The sequence below is a fragment of the Ostrea edulis genome, chromosome 4 (genome assembly GCF_947568905.1).
Source record: "Ostrea edulis chromosome 4, xbOstEdul1.1, whole genome shotgun sequence".
NCBI lineage: Eukaryota > Metazoa > Mollusca > Bivalvia > Ostreida > Ostreidae > Ostrea > Ostrea edulis.
Genome location: NC_079167.1, coordinates 5305996 through 5328314, shown reverse-complemented (window position 1 = coordinate 5328314; position 22319 = coordinate 5305996). Strand labels below are relative to the sequence as shown.

Sequence of the window (22319 nt, the reverse complement as noted above, 5' to 3'; positions counted from 1 at the left end):
GCAAATGTGTAAATTAGAATCATAGCCAATATGCATGTTAAGTAACTTTGTATAAAATCTGAATATTTTTTCACTTGTGTTCTACACTCATGCCCTTTAGATTTTTTACACTTTGTCCATGATGTTACTCTCGATACTGTTACTAAATTTGAATACAAACTCAATACAGTGTCAAACATGAAAAAATTGTAAATTTTTCTAAAATTCATTATTTTTATGCCATAAAGGTAAATGATTTTAAAACAAGTAAATATAGGACACATATTTGTACTGAGTTTTCTCTGAAGTACAATAATTAATATAAAATCCAGAAATAGGTATAGAAAAATCTACACAAGTAGTAGTACAATAAAAATATCACTAGTCGAGTATACTTAATCAGCTTTATGATATACATGCAACATGACTAAGTACACATGATCCACATTTGATTAATTAAATGCAGAGCATATATTTATTTATCCATGCTGATACTATGCAAATTTCCCAAGTTACAGAACCCCCCCCCCCCCACCCCCCCAAAAGAAGCAATTTTACAATTTACTAAATAGATAAATTGTGAAATTGATAAATGAATATTTCTTACAACCATAGTTTTGATAATATTCTTATAATTATGAGATGGAAAATTAAACTTGTATCATTAAATAAATCCAGTTGTTGGAAAAAGAAACGGAATACATGTACAAATTTTACATGTAGGTCAATTTTGACCATTGACATACTTATTTTCATTTTTATCTACTAATTTGCATTAAATTATTTGAAATACTTGAATAAATTAGCAATTTCAATCTAGAAAATATTAAAGAACATTGGTATTTAATAGTATCTAGACATTTATTTTACAATGCTTCATTAATATGAAAATTAATTTTCTGCGACATTTGAATTTTTTTGTTTTTCTTCACCTCAAATATGTACATTTTTTAAATTGACCCACATAATTAGTATGTATGTGAGTGGATATTCATAATACTAGACAATAAGTACATGTTTATTGAATTGTAACGTTTTGTTATATTTCAGATTAAGCCTTTGAATTGATGCAGGAAGTGATCAGTTTGGCTCCTACAGAAACTCCAGGAAGTTAATATAATGGATATTGTTGGTAATTCTCCTGCCCCGATCACAAATTCCTACCAACATGTGACAAACTCAGGTGACTGGGACCTGTAGACCTTTTGGATTTAACCCAAATTACATATATGTAAATTGGTGATATATATTATGTACAATATAAAAACTGAACATCAAACTATGTTTACTTGTTTATATTTATTTATATCACTTATGAAAAATGCATTAAGAATTTATCACACATTTAAATTAATACCAAAGGGTATTTAAATCCACAGTACTGTTGTGATGGAATGATTTCTTATCATAGTCACAACGCAGGATAGAAGAACTTTCCAATTGTTTTTCCCAAGCTACTACCAGATCTCCAATATGCATGATGTCTGTAAAATCTGTTTAAAAAATTATGAAGAATTTTAAAATTTCAAATATAATTGATGACTTTCATCTAACCAAAAAAAAAAAATTGTGGGGGGGATGGGGTTACTTTAAATATGAATGATTTTTCAGGAATTAATTTCTGATTTAAAATTGATATAAAATGTACACATGGTTAGACAGTAAAATGGGTAAAGATAAAACATAAGAAATTGATTGAGGCACATTTTATGTTTATTTGAAAGGAAGTGCATAAAAGGGTCAACAATTCAGTGGGTTTAGATATTGAAATAGGAGAGGTTCATTATGACTATGGCTCATAGTGAATCAGGAGACCGAGTGCCTTGACCATTGACATACTTATTTTCATTTTTATCTACTAATTTGCATTAAATTATTTGAAATACTTAAATAAATTAGCAATTTCAATCTAGAAAATATTAAAGAACATTGGTATTTAATAGCATCTAGACATTAATTTTACAATGCTTCATTAATAACTATGACTATGGCCGTGTCATAGTGAATCAGGAGACCGAGTGCCCCCCCCCCCCCCCCCCCCCCCCCCCCAATATTAACTTTGAGTAATCATAACAAAATACATACTTGTGAATCAATTCCCCCTCCTCCAAGGGACCAATATTTTGTATGCATTCATAATAAGCTGTTCCTATAACCAATCTGTTGAGACAGTTTGCCACAACAAAACCTTCGTGATCTGTGATGCAGGACACGCCCACTTCTTCAATCCTATGCACTGCAACATTTGGACTCCCTTCTTGAGGGCATTGCGATGACATTACTAGCCTATATGATCACCTGTTAGAATAATAGAAAACTAGTCTTAGAAATACATGCTGATGCACTTCTGAGCTTTGAGTAATCGTTTCGTTTTCATTAAAAGTCTCATATAAATAATTAGCCTAAATTAACAAACCATTGCATATCGACCTCGCATATCAGATGGTGAACAGGTGAAGGGCATTCGTCCGATTGATCCTCGCTGTTTTCTGAATAACTATCGTTTTCCACTAGTGGGGATGCGTCTCGCTGTACAACTGGTTCGTATTGGCAGGGCTGCACATTAACACTAAGCGATATATCTATTTCAGGAATACAATCTTCCGAATGATTTTCATATCGTGCCGCCATATTGAAATATCAGGTTCGCCTAAAGGGCAGATAACTCATACAATAAAATTTACCGGGTTGAAATTAACGATGTCGTATCTACCTGGATGATCGAAACAAAAATTATTCTTATGTGAAAACATTTAAGGAATGGTATTTTCTTACGGAATTTATTTGAAAAACGAACTTTGAAAATCGTTTCAGTTGACCTTTAAATATAACGAATTCATTATAAAACTGATTTGTTCTACATGTATATCAGTTCTATGAGAAAGTAGCAATCGATATATTGCGTTTGAATTGTCTTTAAGAGAAATGAAGCCTATGTATTTTCGAGAAGAAATGTTTATGCAAGAAATTTATACATTGATTTATATATGATAATTTATCTTGATGGATTATTAAGTCATGCAAGAAAATGTCGAAAGAGAAATGTCAACAAAATTTTGCGCAATATATACATGTACAGTCTATTGCAATTTTCATTTACTTGTTGCTTTACACAAATAAAGGAGTGTACGATAAAAGAAATGCAATCAATCTTCAAATATAATTAACGCGAATAGTAAACAATAATGACAATACATTTCCTAAACGTATGTGTAAGTATTGTTTTGCGTTAACAACCTTTTTTGAAAAAATACAAACAGAAATTTTGTAATAAGTGTGGATCCTTTATGTCAATGGAAAACGATTGTTAAAAATCACAAAGAGTTTAAAATGAAAAAAAATAAATTCGTTATAACAGTCTTCACACTTAACTTTTTAACTTACAGGCCCAGTGGGCCTGCAAGTTGGAAAATTTACAGGCCCACCATCAATTCTACAGGCCCGAATTTGGAAGTCATATTAAAAAACTTATCTTGATTTGAAAACCACATTAAAAACTTCATGCTGTACTAAATGTTTGTTATCATGTCATTTGGTTTTGCGAATCGTCAAACCTCAACCAGGAACGATTTATCAACCATTGCTTTTGAAATTTTCTTTCCCTTTTCAGTTCATAGTTCTGTTTAGAGTTTTTCTTCTCTTCTGACGTTGGGGTCGTTTTTTGTCTTTTCCCCGGTTTGGCACCCTCGACATATTTCAAGAAGTTCATGTTACAGGGAAGTTTTCATACTATCGGTTTGTCATTGACAATCTGTTAATATTTTCATCTTGTTTTTCCGTTTGGAAACGGCATAGGAACAAACGCGTAAACGACTTTGACATTACATCTGGTTCCCTGTAATCGGAAGTGCGTAATTTAGGTCGGGACTGTTTCTTCGGGATCAGTTCATGTTTTTATTACGTAACATAATGACTTGATTTCACAGAGTGAGACACGTATTTTTACAATAACGATTTCGAATAAAATAATATGATTTTGAAAAGAGGGGTATTTATTTTCCACAGGCCCGACGGGCGCTTGAAGTTCAACGTTTTACACGCCCAACTGTTATTTTACACGCCTCGGGCATCGGACTACCGGCTAATTTCGAAGACTGTTATAAAAGGTGATTTTTACGTTCATTTTTAATTCAAAGGGAATAGGAATTTACTTCGTTATATCCGTAAATTCGCTATATCCGTGTTCATTATAGATGCAGAATTTGATATAGAATATATAAAGAATTTGCCGGGGAAATCGTTTTCACTTCGCTATAGCCGTAATTTCGCTATATCCGTGTTTGCTATATTTGAGTTTTATTGTATATATGAGCCCAGGTGAGCGATGTGGCCCATGGGCTTCTTGTTTTGGTTGTGCTTACAGATATTCATTTGATACTGGATACATTGCTTTGCCATAACAAGTTACAGATCAAGTTTGAGTTTCGTCTCGGTCCGTTGATTTTTCATTAAGTTATGGCCCTTGGACTTTAAAAAAAAGCATGAAATGTTAGTTTACAAGAGTACTACACTCATCAAAACTTCTAGCATAGTAATACAACAATATAGCTAAATTATTCATGATCACCTACATGTCAGTTTATTGACTTGTTTAAAGGCCTAAACCTAAGTAAAATTTGTCTTTTTTCCTGGCCTAGTCTCTACTCGAATAGTAATTGATTTCCAATCATTCCTATCCTGGTTCCCCAATTTTTCTTTTACCATAACCTACATCATGAACTTTGAATATTGATGTGGTACAGTAGTTTTTGCAATCGGTAGGAGACTATGTATTGCCACGCAATACTCTCAGAATGCTTGTCTCTACTCCTTTTGGGGATGTTTTTAATTGCGTGTAATCTAAATGACTGCCCTCCTAAATTTTGAAGTCATGCATGCATGTACACCTGTAAATTCTGGGTGCTAATTCAAGACTATCTTTATTTCACATACATTGTTTATACTCTTGTATTAAGAAATTATATTCATGAAAACGTCAAGAATTCAAAATATTATAGTATATATGTTTCTACTTTTCATGTATGCATGTATCTGTACATGTAATACTCTAAACAATGTACATAAGAAATTTTCTTTTGTTTGTGCATGATTGCTGCTGCATTGATGTGAAATTTACGATCATTTCATGAGAAATATACATCCAGAACTTGAACAAAAATGAACAAACAAATGTATTCCTATATATATAGATATATATATATATATATATATATATATATATATAAATATATATATATATTCCCTACCTGATTATAAAATATATAAGTACAATCCAAGGGAAAAATCGAAAATATACCGAATGAATAGACCATTTTGCATTGAACACAGTGCACTCACTGTTCACCAGATTGTGTTCACTGTTCGCTCTGCATGCATTCACCGTTCACTCATGGTGCGTTTTCCATTCGCTCACCATGCAATCACCGTTCAAGTGGAAAAGTATAACATTTCAGGGACTGTATAAGCAGATTTCATTGATATTTTGGGAAAGATTAGCCTTAATCAAAGAAAATGTCATAATATAAGGTTCTGTTTTGAAGCAAATATGTATGTGTTGCACTGATTTGTATTTTATGCATATGGCTAATTAACTTTAAAGTTTGGCAATTTCTTTAAGTCATCTATCTGAATTAATGCATGATATTTTGTGATCTGTTCCCCTCACATCAACCCACCCCAATCAATTTGTGCCTCTTGTGTTGGAGCAGTATTAACTTCTCTCATATTTATAAAGAACTGAAATTAATAAATTCCATCATAAATGTTTTTTTGCAAAGGAAGAACATGTGATGTGTACTCAAGTGACCACTAAGATGTATAGATGTCTTGTTTTGTTTTAGATTGATGTTGAATTCAAAGGTGAATTTCTTGGAAACAAAAGTGATTTCAATAGAAACCTCTGCACAAATTTAGTGGCAGCAGTATCAAGCAATTTTCTACACTCAACATCAGTGCAGTGTCCATCAGAAACAGCATCAGTGGGAATCACATCTGTGACAAAGACAGATTCAGGAAATAAATGCTCGGAAAATATGAATCTTATAAATACCAACTCTGGAAATCAACAGTGTGGTATGATTTGGCAATATTTCAAATATTTTCATGATATGTATTACTTTCATTATTTTCAATGGTCATTTCAAAGCAGTCTGATTATCGCAATTCACCTTTGAATTAGAACGCTTTGGCCGATATAGTATTGCGTTGTGTGATGACACAATTGAATCTGTTTGTAATACAATTGTGAAATGCAACAGACACTCTCATCAGTCCATATGTATAAGTCCGCCCAAATTCCCTTATACGGGAGTAGTCAGCATTTGAAAACATGACGGCCAGATACTAGATGGAAAAAAACTTCAAAGGAAGAAAGAGAAAAAGTTGTATTCTTGTGTTGTTGTCTCATAACTTTAATATCAAAAAAATTCCTAACATATTTTCCTACTATACTTGTGTCCAAACATACCTTCAAATATTTATTAAAGCCCCAAAACTCGATCACAGCTTTTGATGATTTCGTTCGTAGACGTAGCCATGTTAGGTAGCCAGTCAATTCGAATCCCGGTTCATTTCCAAACTGGCACAATAGCGTCTAGATGTGTACTAATACTCCACAAATATTTTAGCTAAATAGTTTAGATAATATACCATCCCAGTCCCATGAAATGATAATTATTCAAATAGCTAAACTCACGGCAATGCCCCGCGGCTTTCATTAGTCATGAGCGGCCGCGCCGGCCGGTCTCCATCTAATGGGCTTATGTAGCATATTCGTTAATCAAGAGCTTATTTTACCTTTACAAAAACTGGTACAAAAAATGTTTTAATTTCTATTAATTATTCGTGTTGATAATAAATGAAGAGCGAATACATAACATACAACCGATTTTATGAATAGATACCAATAGCAAGAGTTCGAATTGACCATCTACCTAACATGGCTACGTCAACAAACGAAATCATTTGAAGCTGCGAGTTTTCGGGCCGTGTGTGGCTTTAATGAAAATTTGAAGGTATGTTTGGACACAAGTATATAGTAGGAAAATATGTTAAGGTTTTTTTATATTGAGTTTATGAGACAGCAACACAAGAATACACTGATTTCAGGCCTCAATCGTCCGCAGCTTTTTGTGACCCGTAAATCGAAGGTTTTTATAAGGGGTGGATCTTTTCAGAGAGCTATGTAAATTTCTCCAGCTACACTGACTCCGCTCGAGAAAGTGGGCGGGCTGTAATCGGCCAATGAAAACTCTTGTTGTATTACATCAAACATGTCATTCAAATTGTTCAATCGTCTCATTCAATTTTGTCGTCACACAACTCAATACTATATCGGGTAAAGCGTTCTAATTCAAAGGTGAATTGCAATAAAACCAGCCCCCTTCTATCCTCATCACGATAGGAGAAGGGGGGGGGGGGGGGTTAATTGGACTGATTTCAAAGGAAATTTCAGTGTTTTGAATTCATAATTCAAATTATCATTTTTTATGCCCCCATAATCAGAGATTTGGTGGCATATAGGTTTTGGTCTGTCCATCTGTTTGTCCACAAAAACTTTAACCTTGGCCATAACTTTTGAACGCATTATGCCAGGGCTTTCATTTTTAGCTCACATGAGCTGAAAGCTCAAGTGAGCTTTTCAGATCGCTTGTTGTCAGTCGTCTGTCTGTCCGTCTGTAAACTGTTTACATTTTCGACTTCTTCTCCAGAACCACAGGGACAATTTCAACCAAACTTGACAAAAAGCATGCTTGGGTAAAGGGCTTTCAAGTTTCTTCAAATGAAGGGCCATGCCCCCTTCAAAAGGGAGATAATAACGAAAATGTATAAATAGGGTTGGGTCATTTAAAAATCACTTGGTCAGAAGAGCTGAAATTTACACGAAAGCTTCCTGACATAATGCAGATTCAAGTTTGTTAAAATCATGGCCCACGGGGGTAGGATGGGGCCACAATAGGGAGTCAAAGTTTTACATGCAAATATATAGGGAATTTTTTTTTTTTTAAAAATCTTCTCAAGAACCATTCGGCCAGTAAAGTACAAATTAACATGAAAGCTTCCTTACATAGTGCAGATTCAAGATTGTTAAATTCATGAGTCCTGGGGTTAGGATGGGGCAACAATAGGGGATCAAAGTTTTACATACAAATATATAGGGAAAAATCCACTGGGTCAGGAAAGTACAAAGAACAAAGTACGTTTCTGGCTGAAATATGCAGTGTTTTTTTTAATCCACAAAACTTTAATGGGTTAAAACCTTAGAATAACAAATAAAACTTCTACGCTGAAAACGGAGGCCATATAAAGCGTAATTTTTTTCAGCGCGAAGCATAGTACTAGTATGTGCGGGGACAGCAGCACATTCGCATTTGTCATTTTAAAATTGTAAAATAGATTTACTACCTATGTTATGTATTTTGGCATTGAGTTTAATCAATTTAAGAAACTAACATGAAGCAGATCATAGAAATTCATGAAAATAATTCAGACAATATTGCTTAAAGTGGATTTTGTTGAAAGGCATGATTTATCTCGAAGGTTAAAAAATAAATAAATAGCGCACTCAATAGGCGAGCTTTCGGCGATGTTTTGAAAAATTGCTAATATGAATTTTACAATTATTATTTTATTTCTTTTAGAGAAGTGGACAGGCATAACCTACATCCTGAATGTAGGCTATGCTGTCCACTTTTCTAAAAAGAATATTATTAATAGTGTAGATTTTTTTTCTTTCGAACCGATGACCTCGTAAAAATGATTCCATATTTTGACATCTCTTGTATACAGTGAAACTTCTCCAAACCGGCCCCTCAGAAAACCGGTTCTCCCTGAATATTGGCCGATTTTCAATGTCCCAGCAGAAATCTTAACATTTCCTTACAAAGAAAGTCTTACAAAACCGGCCACCCCTGAAAACTGGACATCGGCCACTTTTTAAAGTACATTTGTTAACAAACAAGTGTAATTTACCCTTAACATACCTGCCACTTTTTGAAGACATGAAAATTTTGGCCAGAGGTTGATCAAGATTGGCCAGGTGTGCAAATTGACTGACCAACTGGCCAGGTGGGAAATTATCCACTGGAGGTGTGAAAAACACAAGTGGCCTCTTTAATTTCTATTGTTTACCTGTCCTGTCAATGGTGTTAATTGACACTTAGCTAATCCAAGTGACCCTTTCAAAGTCTGTACAAAATGTAAAAAACAGTTAGGAACATATTGAATGAATACAGTATCAAATGCCATATTGTTGCACCATTTTATCGTATGGATATAAGTGGTAGTTAATAAAGAAATCAAACCCATGACTGTAAATGATAATTATTAAAAGATAACTCAATTTTCTTGGTTTCCGTAGACTTAAAATTCCTAAGATATATTCAAATAACAATTTCATATTTACTTTTCAGTTTGAAATTAGATGATTTCAGTGAGAATATTTCTTGTTAATTACACATGTATAATTACCTGTAGGTACAGGCGGACTAATTTGATCTCCGCCGAAAATTGATCCTAGATCATCAGAAGACCTACTTTGTGAATATTGAGATAAAATGTCTCTAAATGGTAAATTCTTGGTTAACCGGCCACCCCTCCAAACCGGCCGTTTTTTCGGTCCGAGAGCCGGCCGGTTTAGAGAAGTTTCACTGTATATTACTTAAACGTAATTGAAATACATGTTATTGAGGTTAATTTGCTTTTCATTTTCTCTTAAGCAAACATACACGTTTGATTTTGTTGATAGATAGGAAACAAAGCGTCATAGTTGTGAAAGATTTAATTGGTCAGAGTAACGATATCGAAATGATTTATTTAAAATAAAGAATGCATAAATTGCTGCGACATATTCACTCAAAAAGGTCTCTGAGTTTATCAAATGCATTATTCATGTACAAGTGTGTACATGTGTATCAAACAAAGTGAATTAATGAGATTAATTAACCCCCGCAACAAGTTGTGGGGGGGTATACTGGAATCGGGTTGTCCGTCTGTCTGTCCGTCCGTCCGTCCTTGATGAGTTATTATTACCTTCTTTGATGAAAGAATGAATTGAAAAATATTTTAATCAAGATTTTAAGGAAGTAGAATAAAATAAAAATAAACAAAACCAGGTTCTTGTAAGAACATAGTAGTGATTGATACACCTACTGCAAGGAGGCCAATATGTACCTCTAGTATTGAATATTATTAAAAATAACAACGATTTCTGAAATATAAAAAGAATTACTCCACGAATTACAAATAATTTGACAATCTACAAAATTGCTAATTTGACAACGAAATCACTTCATTCATGCAATTAAAAATCGCCCATGGAATATAGATTCTGATAGTTTAAATCATCAGTATTTTATTAGTATTTTGTAAACATATTTTTCAAGAACGAAATTTTAAACTCCATGTGACACCGTGAACACACACTGTGACACTCCCTAGACACACTGCATTACGCAGCTCGGACTCTCGGATGTAAGGTTGGCGCAGAAATAAATTGCAACTTCAAAGGCACTGACTTTTTTAGGCTCATGCTAAAGCGTGGTCCATGTGACCCCATGTTTTTTAGGGGAATACTCCTGTACAGATATTACATTGAAAATAAGCTGATTTTGCCAAATACTGCTGTTTGGTGTGGTTTTATGACGTCACTATCAAATATTACGTCATTTTAATATGAGTTGATTTTAGCTTTGGTGCTGGTATAAACAAATCATAAGGGATAAACACAAAATACCATAGCTGAAAAATTGTCAATTTTCTCGGCTGTATACGCCTAATACCGTACCTTGTTCTTTACATGACAGCTTCCTGACATAGTGCAGATTCAAGTTTTTAGGTCACCTGAGTAAACTCAGGTGACCTATTGCAATCGGTTGTCGTCCGTCGTCGTCTGTCGTGCGTTAACAATTGAACATTTTTAACCTCTTGATAACTACAGTACACGACACGAGTTTTATACACCCCACCGTGGAAAGACCACGGAGGAAAATCCACGGAGATACACCGTGTCCTCCATGTTCCACGGTGTGTGTTATTTGCGAATACACACAGCCGCTAAGAGCTTTGTTCTGGCCACGGGCGCCTTGCGGGAGATGTGAAAATGTGCCGCAGGCCAAATAATCAAGATAAGGGTGGAATTTTAAGAAAAGAAAAAATGTCAATATTTTCCCCCCGATACTTATATTGTTTTTCAGCATATTGAGCCGATTCCAACGATACCAAACACTATATATTATGTTTTTAAGAAAACCTGGTTTTGACTTTTTTCTTTTAGTCTTCTTTCTTCATTAAAATATTCTTAAATTCTACGTTTAAATAATGCGTACTTGCAGGCAATTCCTGTTTTGAATGCGAATTAGTATATTCAGTAAATGAAAAACATATATGTACAACATGTGATAGGGATATTTAATAATTACTGATGTGCTCTCTCTCTCTCTCTCTCTCTCTCTCTCTCTCTCTCTCTCTCTCTCTGTGACAAATGCGCTGTTTAACATAATTACCTCCACCATATTGTGTTGATATGCATCTTGACAAATATAACTTTATCCAATATAGAAATTATAGCATTGTCGATGATTAACAAATTGGAATTAATTTATTACGTAATTAATAGAAGCAAAAATACAAACCATCGAATGGTTTATTTTTAAAATCCCGAGTTAATTACATTTGACCGAGACTTATGTTCGATGTACTTTGATAGAGGTTTTCATAAAAAAAAATGTTCATCGGGAGTGTCTGGATAATGCAATGATTTTTGTATAATAAGTATATACCATGCAAATTCCTAGGGTCTTTCTCACAGTATAACTAAATTACGGTTAGCTAGTTTGGGTTTTGACTTTTCATGAAAAGTGTGAAATATATTGGATCGACGAGATATCAGATCTAGTCTAAGATCACGGGTATCTTACGCCGACCCAATATATTTCACACTTTCCGCAAGAAGCTAAGCACTTCTGTTGATTTCAAATACACGGATTAGCTGACTCCCATTGTTCTACTGAGACGAAAACCCCTTCGAATTTGCATGGAATGTACAAGTTATACACAGGTCATTGTTATAGTCATACATCATAGTACCGCTAACCCGACAAACATTTTTTTTTTTTACTTTGAATAAGTTATTGAATGACTAAGTATGACCAAACTGTAGATTGAACTTTATAGAGTACTTATATTTTTCAATGTATCAGAAGGGGTATGTTGCCGGTTAAGTTGTGTAAATTTCTTGACAAGCAATAAAATAACAACAAAAATGGTGCTTAAATTGTCCGATTACGAAAACCTTTTAAGTTTTCAAAGTACACCCTCTCCGATTCTACGTGATTGTAATCAATATTTAAGGATGTAAATCCTCAGTGTCAAATGCAACTAGTTCATGAAAAAAAAAACTAATATAAATATAAACAGAAATGACTTAACGGTTATTTGCTTTTATTCATATATGCTATCGATTATTAAAATCTTTAATTTAATCTTTAGATGCATTAGATAATGAAAGCAAGAGAGAGCATTGGTAATCATAAAAAATAGGGGTTTTTTCATCTTCGTTAGCCGAGATTATTCGTGCACGAAGGCACAGTTGACTCAAAACCCAGTGCTAGCGGAGATTAGATGAATTTTACCCCCGTATTATGTTATAACTGACCAAAACCTAGTACGTTTGTTTTACAACTTTCATTCAGAAGACGCGCAAGTTATTGAGTTACTGAATAAACGAGAAAACGTCTGCATTTTTATTTCAATCGTTGTCTACTCTTTACTTTGTGATATTTCAAGACTACATGTACTCAATTCAATTTATTGGATCTCATCACCATTATGCAATGGTATATAAAAATATAAAGACAAAAAGCTGTTATATATACATTTAGTAAATAATACATGCGTGTAATAAAGTATTTATCAAGTTAGAAAAAAAACCTAAAAAAAAAACGTGTTATTATTAATGTGAAGTATGGGCATTCTAATGAAATTTTCCCAATGAAAGTACGGAGTTTTTTTAAAGGTTTGTTTAAAAGTAAAGATAGTTTTAATATTTATTTGTTTAAGTGATAAAAATTTGATTCTTTGCTCACATTGCTTCACAGTTGAGTACATAATGAAATTCATATCCAATGTAAACATGTACATGTATATAGCTGACCTTAATCACATATTCCTAATTACAATGAAAACCTTACCTAAAAATAAACTATTGCTTATGGTACACATTTCTTTGAACTGCTGTTTATCAAATTAAAATTACTGACATGTGATTGTCGTTGTTCATGACCCTTCTTTTATTTGGTGAAATTGTGCTGCACGTGCCGTGAAACAATGTATCGACGAGTGGTAGGAATAACACAGGTGTTTATATACAGGATGTCGAGAATTTGGGCGTTTCATAAAAAGGTGTGAACGTCTGCAGGGAAGTCTACATACGGATATGAACCGAAAACACCAACGTATCATTAAACAACAATTACAAGAATTGAATGATTTATAGCTAATTTCTAAATAAGTAATGGGGTGAGGGCATGTATGCTGGCCAAGCGAAAAGGTTTTTTGGGTGAATCATTTCGGAAATTATTTCTTTGTTTTATCACACGGAGGTACACGGTGGCATCGACGGAGGTACAGGTGACATCCACGGAGATCCTCCGTGGACTTCAATGTCTAGCTCGCGTGGAAAAATAGGACTTCAAAGGTGCCGACAATTTTAAAGGTCCACCGTGTTTGGGGCAAATTTGTTCCACCACGTTGCGTGGAACACGCATAAAACTCATGTCGTGTACTGTACCAGTCCAATTCTTTTCAAATTTGGTATGAAGTATCTTTGGGACAAGGGGAACGTAAATTATAAATTTCAGGTCTCCAGTACCCCTGGGGCCTTAGGGTCGGGGCAAAAACTGCCCAAAATTAACCAGTTTTCAAAATCTTCTTCTCAAGAACCGTACACATGTAAGAAAAACTAACTGCATGGTGATGGAGAGCAGGAAGGCCTCTACCAAAACTGTAAATTTCATGATCCCCGGGATCAGGAAGGGCTCTACCAAAACTGTAAATTTCATGATCCCCGGGATAGGGGTTCTGACCCCAGGATGGGGCCAAACTTGGTATATAGTGTTTATGTGTAAAACACTTAAATAACATTTTCTTTAGTGCTGTTGATACTATATTGAAACTAAATAGATATTTAGAAAGAGCAGGTAGTCCTTTACCAAAATTGTAAATTTGATGATCCCAGGGGTAGGGGTTTTGGTATCAGGGTGGGGCCAAAATGGTCAGTTATTAAATGTGTGAACAATAGACATTTTTAACTTCTTCTTGATATCATTCCAATTCTTTTCATATTTGGTATGAAGCATCTTTGGAACAAGGGGGACATAAAATAGTAAATTTCAGGATTCCTGCACCCTTGGGGTCTTAGGGGCGGGGCAAAAACTGCCCAAAATTGACCAATTTTCAAAAATCTTCTTCTCAAGAACCGCACACGTGTAAGAAAAACTAAAAGCATGGTGATGGAGAGCAGGAAGGGCTCTACCAAAATTTTAAATTTCATGATCCCTGGGGTAGGGGTTCTGACCCCAGGGTGGGGCCAAACTTGGTATATAGTGTGTATGTGTAAAACACTTAAATAACATATTTTCTTTAGTGCTGTTGATACTAAATTGAAAGTAAATGGATAGAGCAGGTAGTCTTACCAAAATTGTAAATTTGATGATCCCCGGAGTAAGAGTTCTGACCCCAGGGTGGGGCAACACTTTGTATGTAGTATTTTTTTTTTTTTAATTCTAAGTCTCATAAAAATTCTATTAATCTTTTTAACATTTTAGGAATTTTCTGTACATTACACTAATGATAATCATGCAGATTGGGCTCAGGATTTCCATTATTTTCATTGACAACATGGATATGTATGCATAGATACTGCAGATGATAGAGATATATTCAAAATCATTTTTGAATATTTCTTTCCACAGTAAGATTAATTTTAAATCGACCTCCTCATAGAAAAAAGTTCCAAAGAGTCAGTCATAAATCGCTATCGTAAGTGCTAAGACTACAACAGATTTTGTGAAACGCTCATGAATGTGCACATCAAAGTGATTGTAAACTTAATCATATGTTTATGATCTACAATCAGTTTAGTCAAAGGGCCGCCTGCAGATGTGTATACCAGAGTAGAGAAGAGGTATGAACGTCTAAGCGTTACATAATTGACTGAATTCAAGGCTGAAAGTATTTTCAATTGAAAAATATTTTTAAATGTCAGACTGAGAAATTAATTTATAAAATTTAGAAATGATGAAGTAAATTGAAGGGTGCAATTTACTGCAGATCTCTACAAAAACCAAGAAGACTCATTCGAGATTCAATTTCAGAAGTCAATATCCAAACCAAGCAAAATATATTGGCTTCAATTTATGAATTCAAAACCAAATTTCTCCTGAAGTATTGAAGAAAGGACTTTCCTATTTTATATGTAGATTCTTTATTGCAAGACCATGTGATACTGTGATGTTTGACCTTGTGACCTTTACCTTAGAGTATGACCTACTTTTAAAAAACCTGATTTTGAACTATTTAAGGTAGAGCTTTCATATTTTGTATATAGATTTCTTATGACAAGACCTTTCATTTCATATCATGATCTATGACCTTGACCTCCCAGAACAGCAAGATCATATTAGTCATATTTGTGTTTGGGCATTACCATATTGTGTGAATTCATGTTCAATTACTTTGTGACCCTTTGGGGTTAGGTTGGGGCCACAATATGGGGCTAAAATTTTACATGGAAATCAAGATTTACCATTTAAAAAAATTTCGTAGCATAGTTGGTCAGAGCATTTGCAGTAAATCTCAAGTATGTAAGCGTTGATGGTTCAAATCTTGTTCCGGGAATATTTCTTTTAAATGTATATTTAAAATAGCTTATTTAATATTAGGCAAGTTACATTATAACTTTTTTCACAGGATTATTTTTCTGAAATGTTTCTAAGATTATTTTATCTATTATTGTTTGTTAATAAAACAAACTCAATCACACTCTATATATTGTGTTGAATTCATACATTTCTTTAAAACAGAATTTACAAAGCTACATAGACATGGAATTTAGATATCTGGTCAACTTCGCAAACTGTGTGTTTATGAATAAGCATTTGGCCCATCTTCGCACATTATTTTGAACATTAGAATACAGTAAAACTCTGATATAACGAATTTCTGGGGACCCTCCATAAAAATTCGCTATTAGTGTAATTTGCTATACGTTTATAGCGAATTCATAATTCAAATATAACGAACTTGTTATAAAACTGATTTGTTCTACATGTATACCAGTTATATAGGAAAGCAGCAACCGATATACTTGCGTTTGTATTGTCTTTAAGAGAAATGAAGCCTATATATTTTCGAGAAGAAGTATTTTTATACAAGAGGTATACACATTGATTTATGTATGATAATTTATCTTGATGGATTATTAAGTCAGGCAAGAACATGTCGAGAGAAAAATGTCAACAAAAGTTTGCGCAATACACACATGTACAGTATATTGCAATTGTAATTGTTAAACAAATAAAGAAGTGTACGATAAAATAAATGCAATCAAACTTAAAATTTGATTAACGAGAATAGTAAACAATACCGACAATATATTTCCTAAACGTATGTGTAAGTATTGTTTTGCATTAACAACCTTTTATGAAAAAATACAAACAGAAATGTCGCAATAAGTGAGGATCCTGTATGTCAATGCAAAACGATTTCTAAAAATAACAAAGAGTTGAAAATGAAAAAAATAAATTCGTTATAAAAGTTGATTTTTACGTTCATTTTTAATTCAAGGGGAATAGGAATTTACTTCGTTATATTCGTAAATTCGCTATATCCGTGTTCGTTATAGACGCAGGTTTTTATATAGAATATATAAAGAATTTGCCGGGGAAATCGTTTTCACTTCGCTATAGCCGTAATTTCGCTATATCCGTGTTCGCTATATTCGAGTTTTACTGTACATGGTATAATCAGTATAATGTAACACTTTTCAAAAAATCTAAAGAATCACAAGTATGCAGTATGTCAACTTTTAAATATATAAGTATCCTCATGTAGTGTATAATCAATTCTGTTCACAACCTATGGCTTTGACAGGGCTACAAAAGGGTTTTAAAATCTTACAAAGGAGTGTTTATAAAAATTCTTTTTAATTCTTTCAAGAAGCATTTTGGGTTCAGTTAATAAAGTTATCTTCATGTAATGTAGATAACAGGATGTTTACAACATTACCCCCAGGGCCAAGGATCTGTTGCAGGGGTTTAAAGTGTTACAATATAATAGTCTATTGGAAAATTCTGTGACATATTCTCTAAAAACACGAGTACACTTCAGAGCATGAGTGCTGGGAAAATAGACGGGTTTGAGATGTAACTCTCTGGTGAGCAATATGACCCATGCATCTCATGACCTGAGTGTAGTTTTTGCTGAGGTCTCTATTTCTCTGTAACTGCATGAATGATTCTCATTATACCCCATGCAACTTGTTGTGAAGGGTATGTTTTTGACCTTGTTAGTTAGTCATGCAGTCCTGTTTTCTTGTCAGTGCAATTCCTCTGAAACCAATTAACCCAATTTCACAAAACTTTGTGAATCAAATGGCACCACTTTTTAAGGGGGGGGGGGGGGGATTTGGGGAACATCTGTAACAGTCCCTGTTACATTTAGCACTAGTTATCATATTACTTTACAGAAACTGCCAAGTACAGTAATTTTCCTGCATGTCATGGAAAAATCATATATGTAAAACGTTACAATTTTAAGCTTTATCAATGATGTCAATATGTAAAACAAATGAAAGTTATTTTTAGGCTACTTGTGAAAATATCAATACTCATGTAGTATATGTATAGCCCATTGAATAAATATTAGATTACTACCTGCAAATCTTTGTTTTTAGCACATTTATTATTGCTCATGTAAAAAGTGTTAATCAATAGGAATATAGATATGAAATAAAATGTGAGACCTATACTAGAGCAATATTGTTTTGGCAACATATTGATATCTATTGTAACATCATCACCTGCTGTTTATACAATGTTAACCATATCATTGTCAACAAGATTTAAGATACATGTAAAATTTGAAAATCTGATGTTTATACTTTTTTTTAACAGTTCCATGTCCACAGGGGATGTATTTCACTGCCAGCAGCTGTCGGACATGTCCGGATGGGCAGTATCAAGACGCAGCAGGCCAGTCAATGTGTAAAGACTGTCCAGCAAATACTGTATCTAGGGATGATAGAACTGGATGTACAGGTAAAGGATTTGTGTTTTAATATTGATGCAGATCAGGATTTTTCCTGGATAAAGTATTTCTAAGCAATCAGTGTAGAATATGAGTTATTATTGACCCTTTAAGTTCAATACTTGGTTTCACAATGTTGTTTCATAGAAACAAATTGACAAATATTATGAAATATATGTCAAACTGATACAAGACCCTGGTGGGTTTTTTTTTAGCTCACCTGAGCTGAAAGCTCAAGTGAGCTTTTCTGATCACCTGCAGTCCGGCGTCTGTAAACTTTTAGCATTTTTTACTTCTTCTCAAAAACCACTAGGCCAATTTCAACCAAAGTTGGCACAAAACATCCTTAGGTAAAGAGAATTCTAAATTATTAAAATAAAGGGCCAGGCCACCTTCCAAGGGGAGATAATCAAGAAAAGGTAAAAATAGAGTAGGGTCATTAAAAAATCTTCTCAAGAACCACTGGGCCAGAAAAGATGAAATTTATAGATAAGCTTTATTAGGTAGTGCAGATTCTAAATTGTTCAAATCATGGCCCCCTGGGGTAGGATGGGGCCACAAGGGGGGATCAAAGTTTTACATACAAATATATAGGGAAATTCTATAAAAATCTTTTTCTCAAGGACCACTGAGCCAGAAAAGCTGGTATTTACCTGAAAGCTTTCTGATATAGTGCAGATTCTAAATTGTTCAAATCATGGCCCCCGGGGGTAGGATGGGGCCACAATAGGGGATCAAAGTTTTACATACAAATATAGGAAAAATCTTTAAAAATCTTCTTCTCAATAACCATTGGGCCAAAGAAGTTGACATTTACATGAAAGCTTTCTGACATTGTGTAGATTCAAGTTTGCAAAAATCATGGCCTCCAGGGGTAGGTTGGGGCCGTAATAGGGACTAAGGTTTTACATGCAAATATATATGGAAAGTCTTCAGATATGGGCCAAGGTGACTCAGGTGAGCGATGTGGCCCATGGGCCTCTTGGTTTTTTTTTTAATGTCCGACCATGTACAGTAAAACTCAAATATATGAAAACATCGAACAAATGTACAGTTATAATGAATGAATAAGTCCCCAGTAAACCTGAATAACTGAAATAAAAAGTATTTACAATGAAAACATCTATAACAAAGTGAATTTCAATGCTCAACGAATAAAAATCAGCGTAAATTTCAATCTTTATCACAAAATTTAACTTGCAACAAATCATCTTCAACAGCAAAAAATCATTATGTAATCTTGTGTTCTCTGTTCCAATATAACCCTTGCTATATCCAGGGCATTCAAATGTTATTGGATGAATATATATCACTGAAAGTTATGTACAGTGGAGCCTCAGTAATCCGGACGCCATTAATCCGGACGCTTCACCTTCCGGACGATTTTTCTAGGGAACAGAATTTTTATACGTTATTTTGCATCACTAATCCGGAAATTCGCGTTCCGGATCCGGACGGTCACTTTTTACTACAAAACGTTATAATGCATTGAAAATTGTACCGTTAATCCGGACGGTAATTTTGTTTAGGGAAGGTCTGTGTTGGACAATTTTAGCAAGGCGTAAATTATAAAGAAAACAAGCCAAACTGTCTAATTGAAGCGATTACCTGTACCCAGTCAACACCTCCCTATAATTAAGTGGTGTGTGATGATATGTCAAATAGATAGCACGTGCCGATCGAGTCATTGCATTGCCAATTTTCGCACATAAGATCTTTATTGCGTGTAGTGTTGAATTTTGTATAAAAATCTGTAGCATATTATTTTATAGTCTTGATCAATAGCCTAATAGTATTAATAAATTAAACATCATGCCGTAATGATAATTTTTTTTAACTGTTGCACGTATCAGTTGTACTGATTCGTAAATTGATATCGGCTTATTCAAATCTAAAGAGTGTAGATTATACTTCTAGATTCTGGATTTTATACTGTTCATGCACATGTATATGTAGTAAGTTTTTAATGTTTAGAATGTCACGCATGTAGAATGTACCTGTGTATGATTGATTCTTGTTACGATGTTTTAGAGCTTTATTGCTTTTGAATTTTTAAACTCTGGGTAGAAGTGAGAAAATTACCATTTTAAGGAAAATGACAATTAAATTTTGTATGTACCCGTAATGTTAGTTTCACCTGAGTTTTGTTCCATTATTATTGCATCATGAAAATAATAGGTTCGCGTGGCTAGATCAAAGCAGTAGAAGGTCTTGATATTACGAGCTTAAATGATTTTTGTTCTCCCGATATTGTCTTGGATAATTATAGAATAAGAAATATAAACTCTGGCAGATTGAATTTTGGTCAAAGAATGTTGTCAACTGACATGATAATCACGAAATTCTTATATCAACTTTGGACGATGAAGATTGTTTTAACAGACAGCCGAACCCATGAATCGTGACAGATGGAAATTACCGGCCTCTTTAAGAAGTAAAAGTGTGATGAAATGTTTGAAGTGTAAATGATTATGTTAGTTACTAATGATTCATTTACTTATAGTTACATAAAGTGCTTCATTATTTGTTTTAGTGCATACGGTACATAGTTTTGGATATTTATTTGTAGGGCTCATATATATGTACAATGTAAGCACAGGCAAATACACTGAACACGTATCAAATTTTAGTGCTTTGAAGTTCATGTAAATGTTAACATCATCATAATTTATTTACTAATGCTAATGGTCAAATCCAATGATAGAATGTGTTTAATTCACTATACATCAATAAAGTAGGCATATATTGGTTACTTAATATGTAAAGATAGAAAATATGCGATTCAATTATTCGGACGCTTCATTTATCCGGACGATTTTGCTGGGAACCAAAGTGTCCGAATTAACAAGGCTCCACTGTACCTGCTTTGTAGCAACACTTGATTCATTGTAATTTATTTTGCAAATTGACTATAGTTGTATAGTGAAGAACACTTACAGCAAATCTTATTTTCTTAGATCCCCAAAATACACTCTGTATGTTTTGCATAGCTCTTAAGAAATTTCAAGTCTGGAAGAAATTGCTAACATTGCCATTTTTAACAATCTAAATTGGAATCATGACATGCACTATGTGATTGCACTAACACAGGGTAAACCAATCAGATGATTTACCTGCGTACCTATTGAACATAATGCTGGACTGATAACAGATAGAAGGGTAGGTGGTAATTGAATCACAAATTTGAAAATATATGGGCCAAAACTTTTTTTATACCAATGTTTCAGTATTTTTGATTGCTTTAAAAATTTTCATTTTACAGTATTTGATACAAGGGTTATTTTATGACCAGACAGTGTGTTGTGACTCAACCTGATTTGTTCATTGAATAAGATCCAAAGTCACAAATAAAAACTTAGAAATATATTTGCATAGTGTCATGCCAACTTTTAAAAATCCCTATGGGAGATTTTGCAGGCAACAACCTTATTTCAAAGCTCTAAATTTGCGACATTTGTCGTGAAAATAAATATTGGTCTTTTCAAAGAAAATATCAATCTTATCATATATTAAAGGGACCGGTTCACGATTTTTGATAAAAATATTTTTCATTTTTAATGTTAAAACATTAGAAATATAACTCATTTAATGTTGACAGCCAAAATTTTGACCTTCTGAATGCATGAATGAAAGCAATATTTTAGCCTTAAATATGTGTTATGTGAAACAAAGACTCGAGTCTTTTTATGTAAACAAACAAACAAGTGAAATATTGATTTTGTAATATAATGCATCTTAATTTTACATAGTCACAAATTTTAACTTTTAGATAACACTTTTCACCCCAAAAATGCTTGAAAAATGAAAGATATAATAATACTTAGATCGATATCCATTTCTTTTGAAAATTCCGTAAACAATAACATATCGCAATCTTTGTTTACAAAACAAATAATAAACTCTCTAAAATGAGCTTCTGTGATGATGTATAACCTTAATTTTCATGTGAAATCTTTCAAACATTAGACAGTAGATTTTGATCATTAAAAGTGAAAAACAAAATTTTGGGTAAAATCGTGAATCAGTCCCTTTAACAC

At 33.6% G+C, this 22319-nt stretch overlaps 1 protein-coding gene and 1 long non-coding RNA gene across 2 annotated transcripts in view; one reads left to right on the top strand and one right to left on the bottom strand.

Moving 5' to 3' along the window:
• LOC125672113 (uncharacterized) overlaps window positions 1–22319 on the top strand; it is a 197988-nt gene that overhangs the window by 71593 nt on the left and 104076 nt on the right. The window contains exons 27-28 of the mRNA XM_056161740.1: window positions 5820–6051; window positions 18150–18293. Coding sequence (XP_056017715.1) covers window positions 5820–6051; window positions 18150–18293 — 376 coding nt within the window. The remainder of the gene's footprint in view (window positions 1–5819; window positions 6052–18149; window positions 18294–22319) is intronic.
• On the bottom strand, window positions 1260–2803 carry LOC125655901 (uncharacterized). Its single transcript, XR_008802171.1, has 3 exons — window positions 2396–2803; window positions 2065–2277; window positions 1260–1472 (listed from the first exon to the last, which is right to left on the bottom strand). It is a non-coding gene; the product is annotated as an uncharacterized LOC125655901 (long non-coding RNA).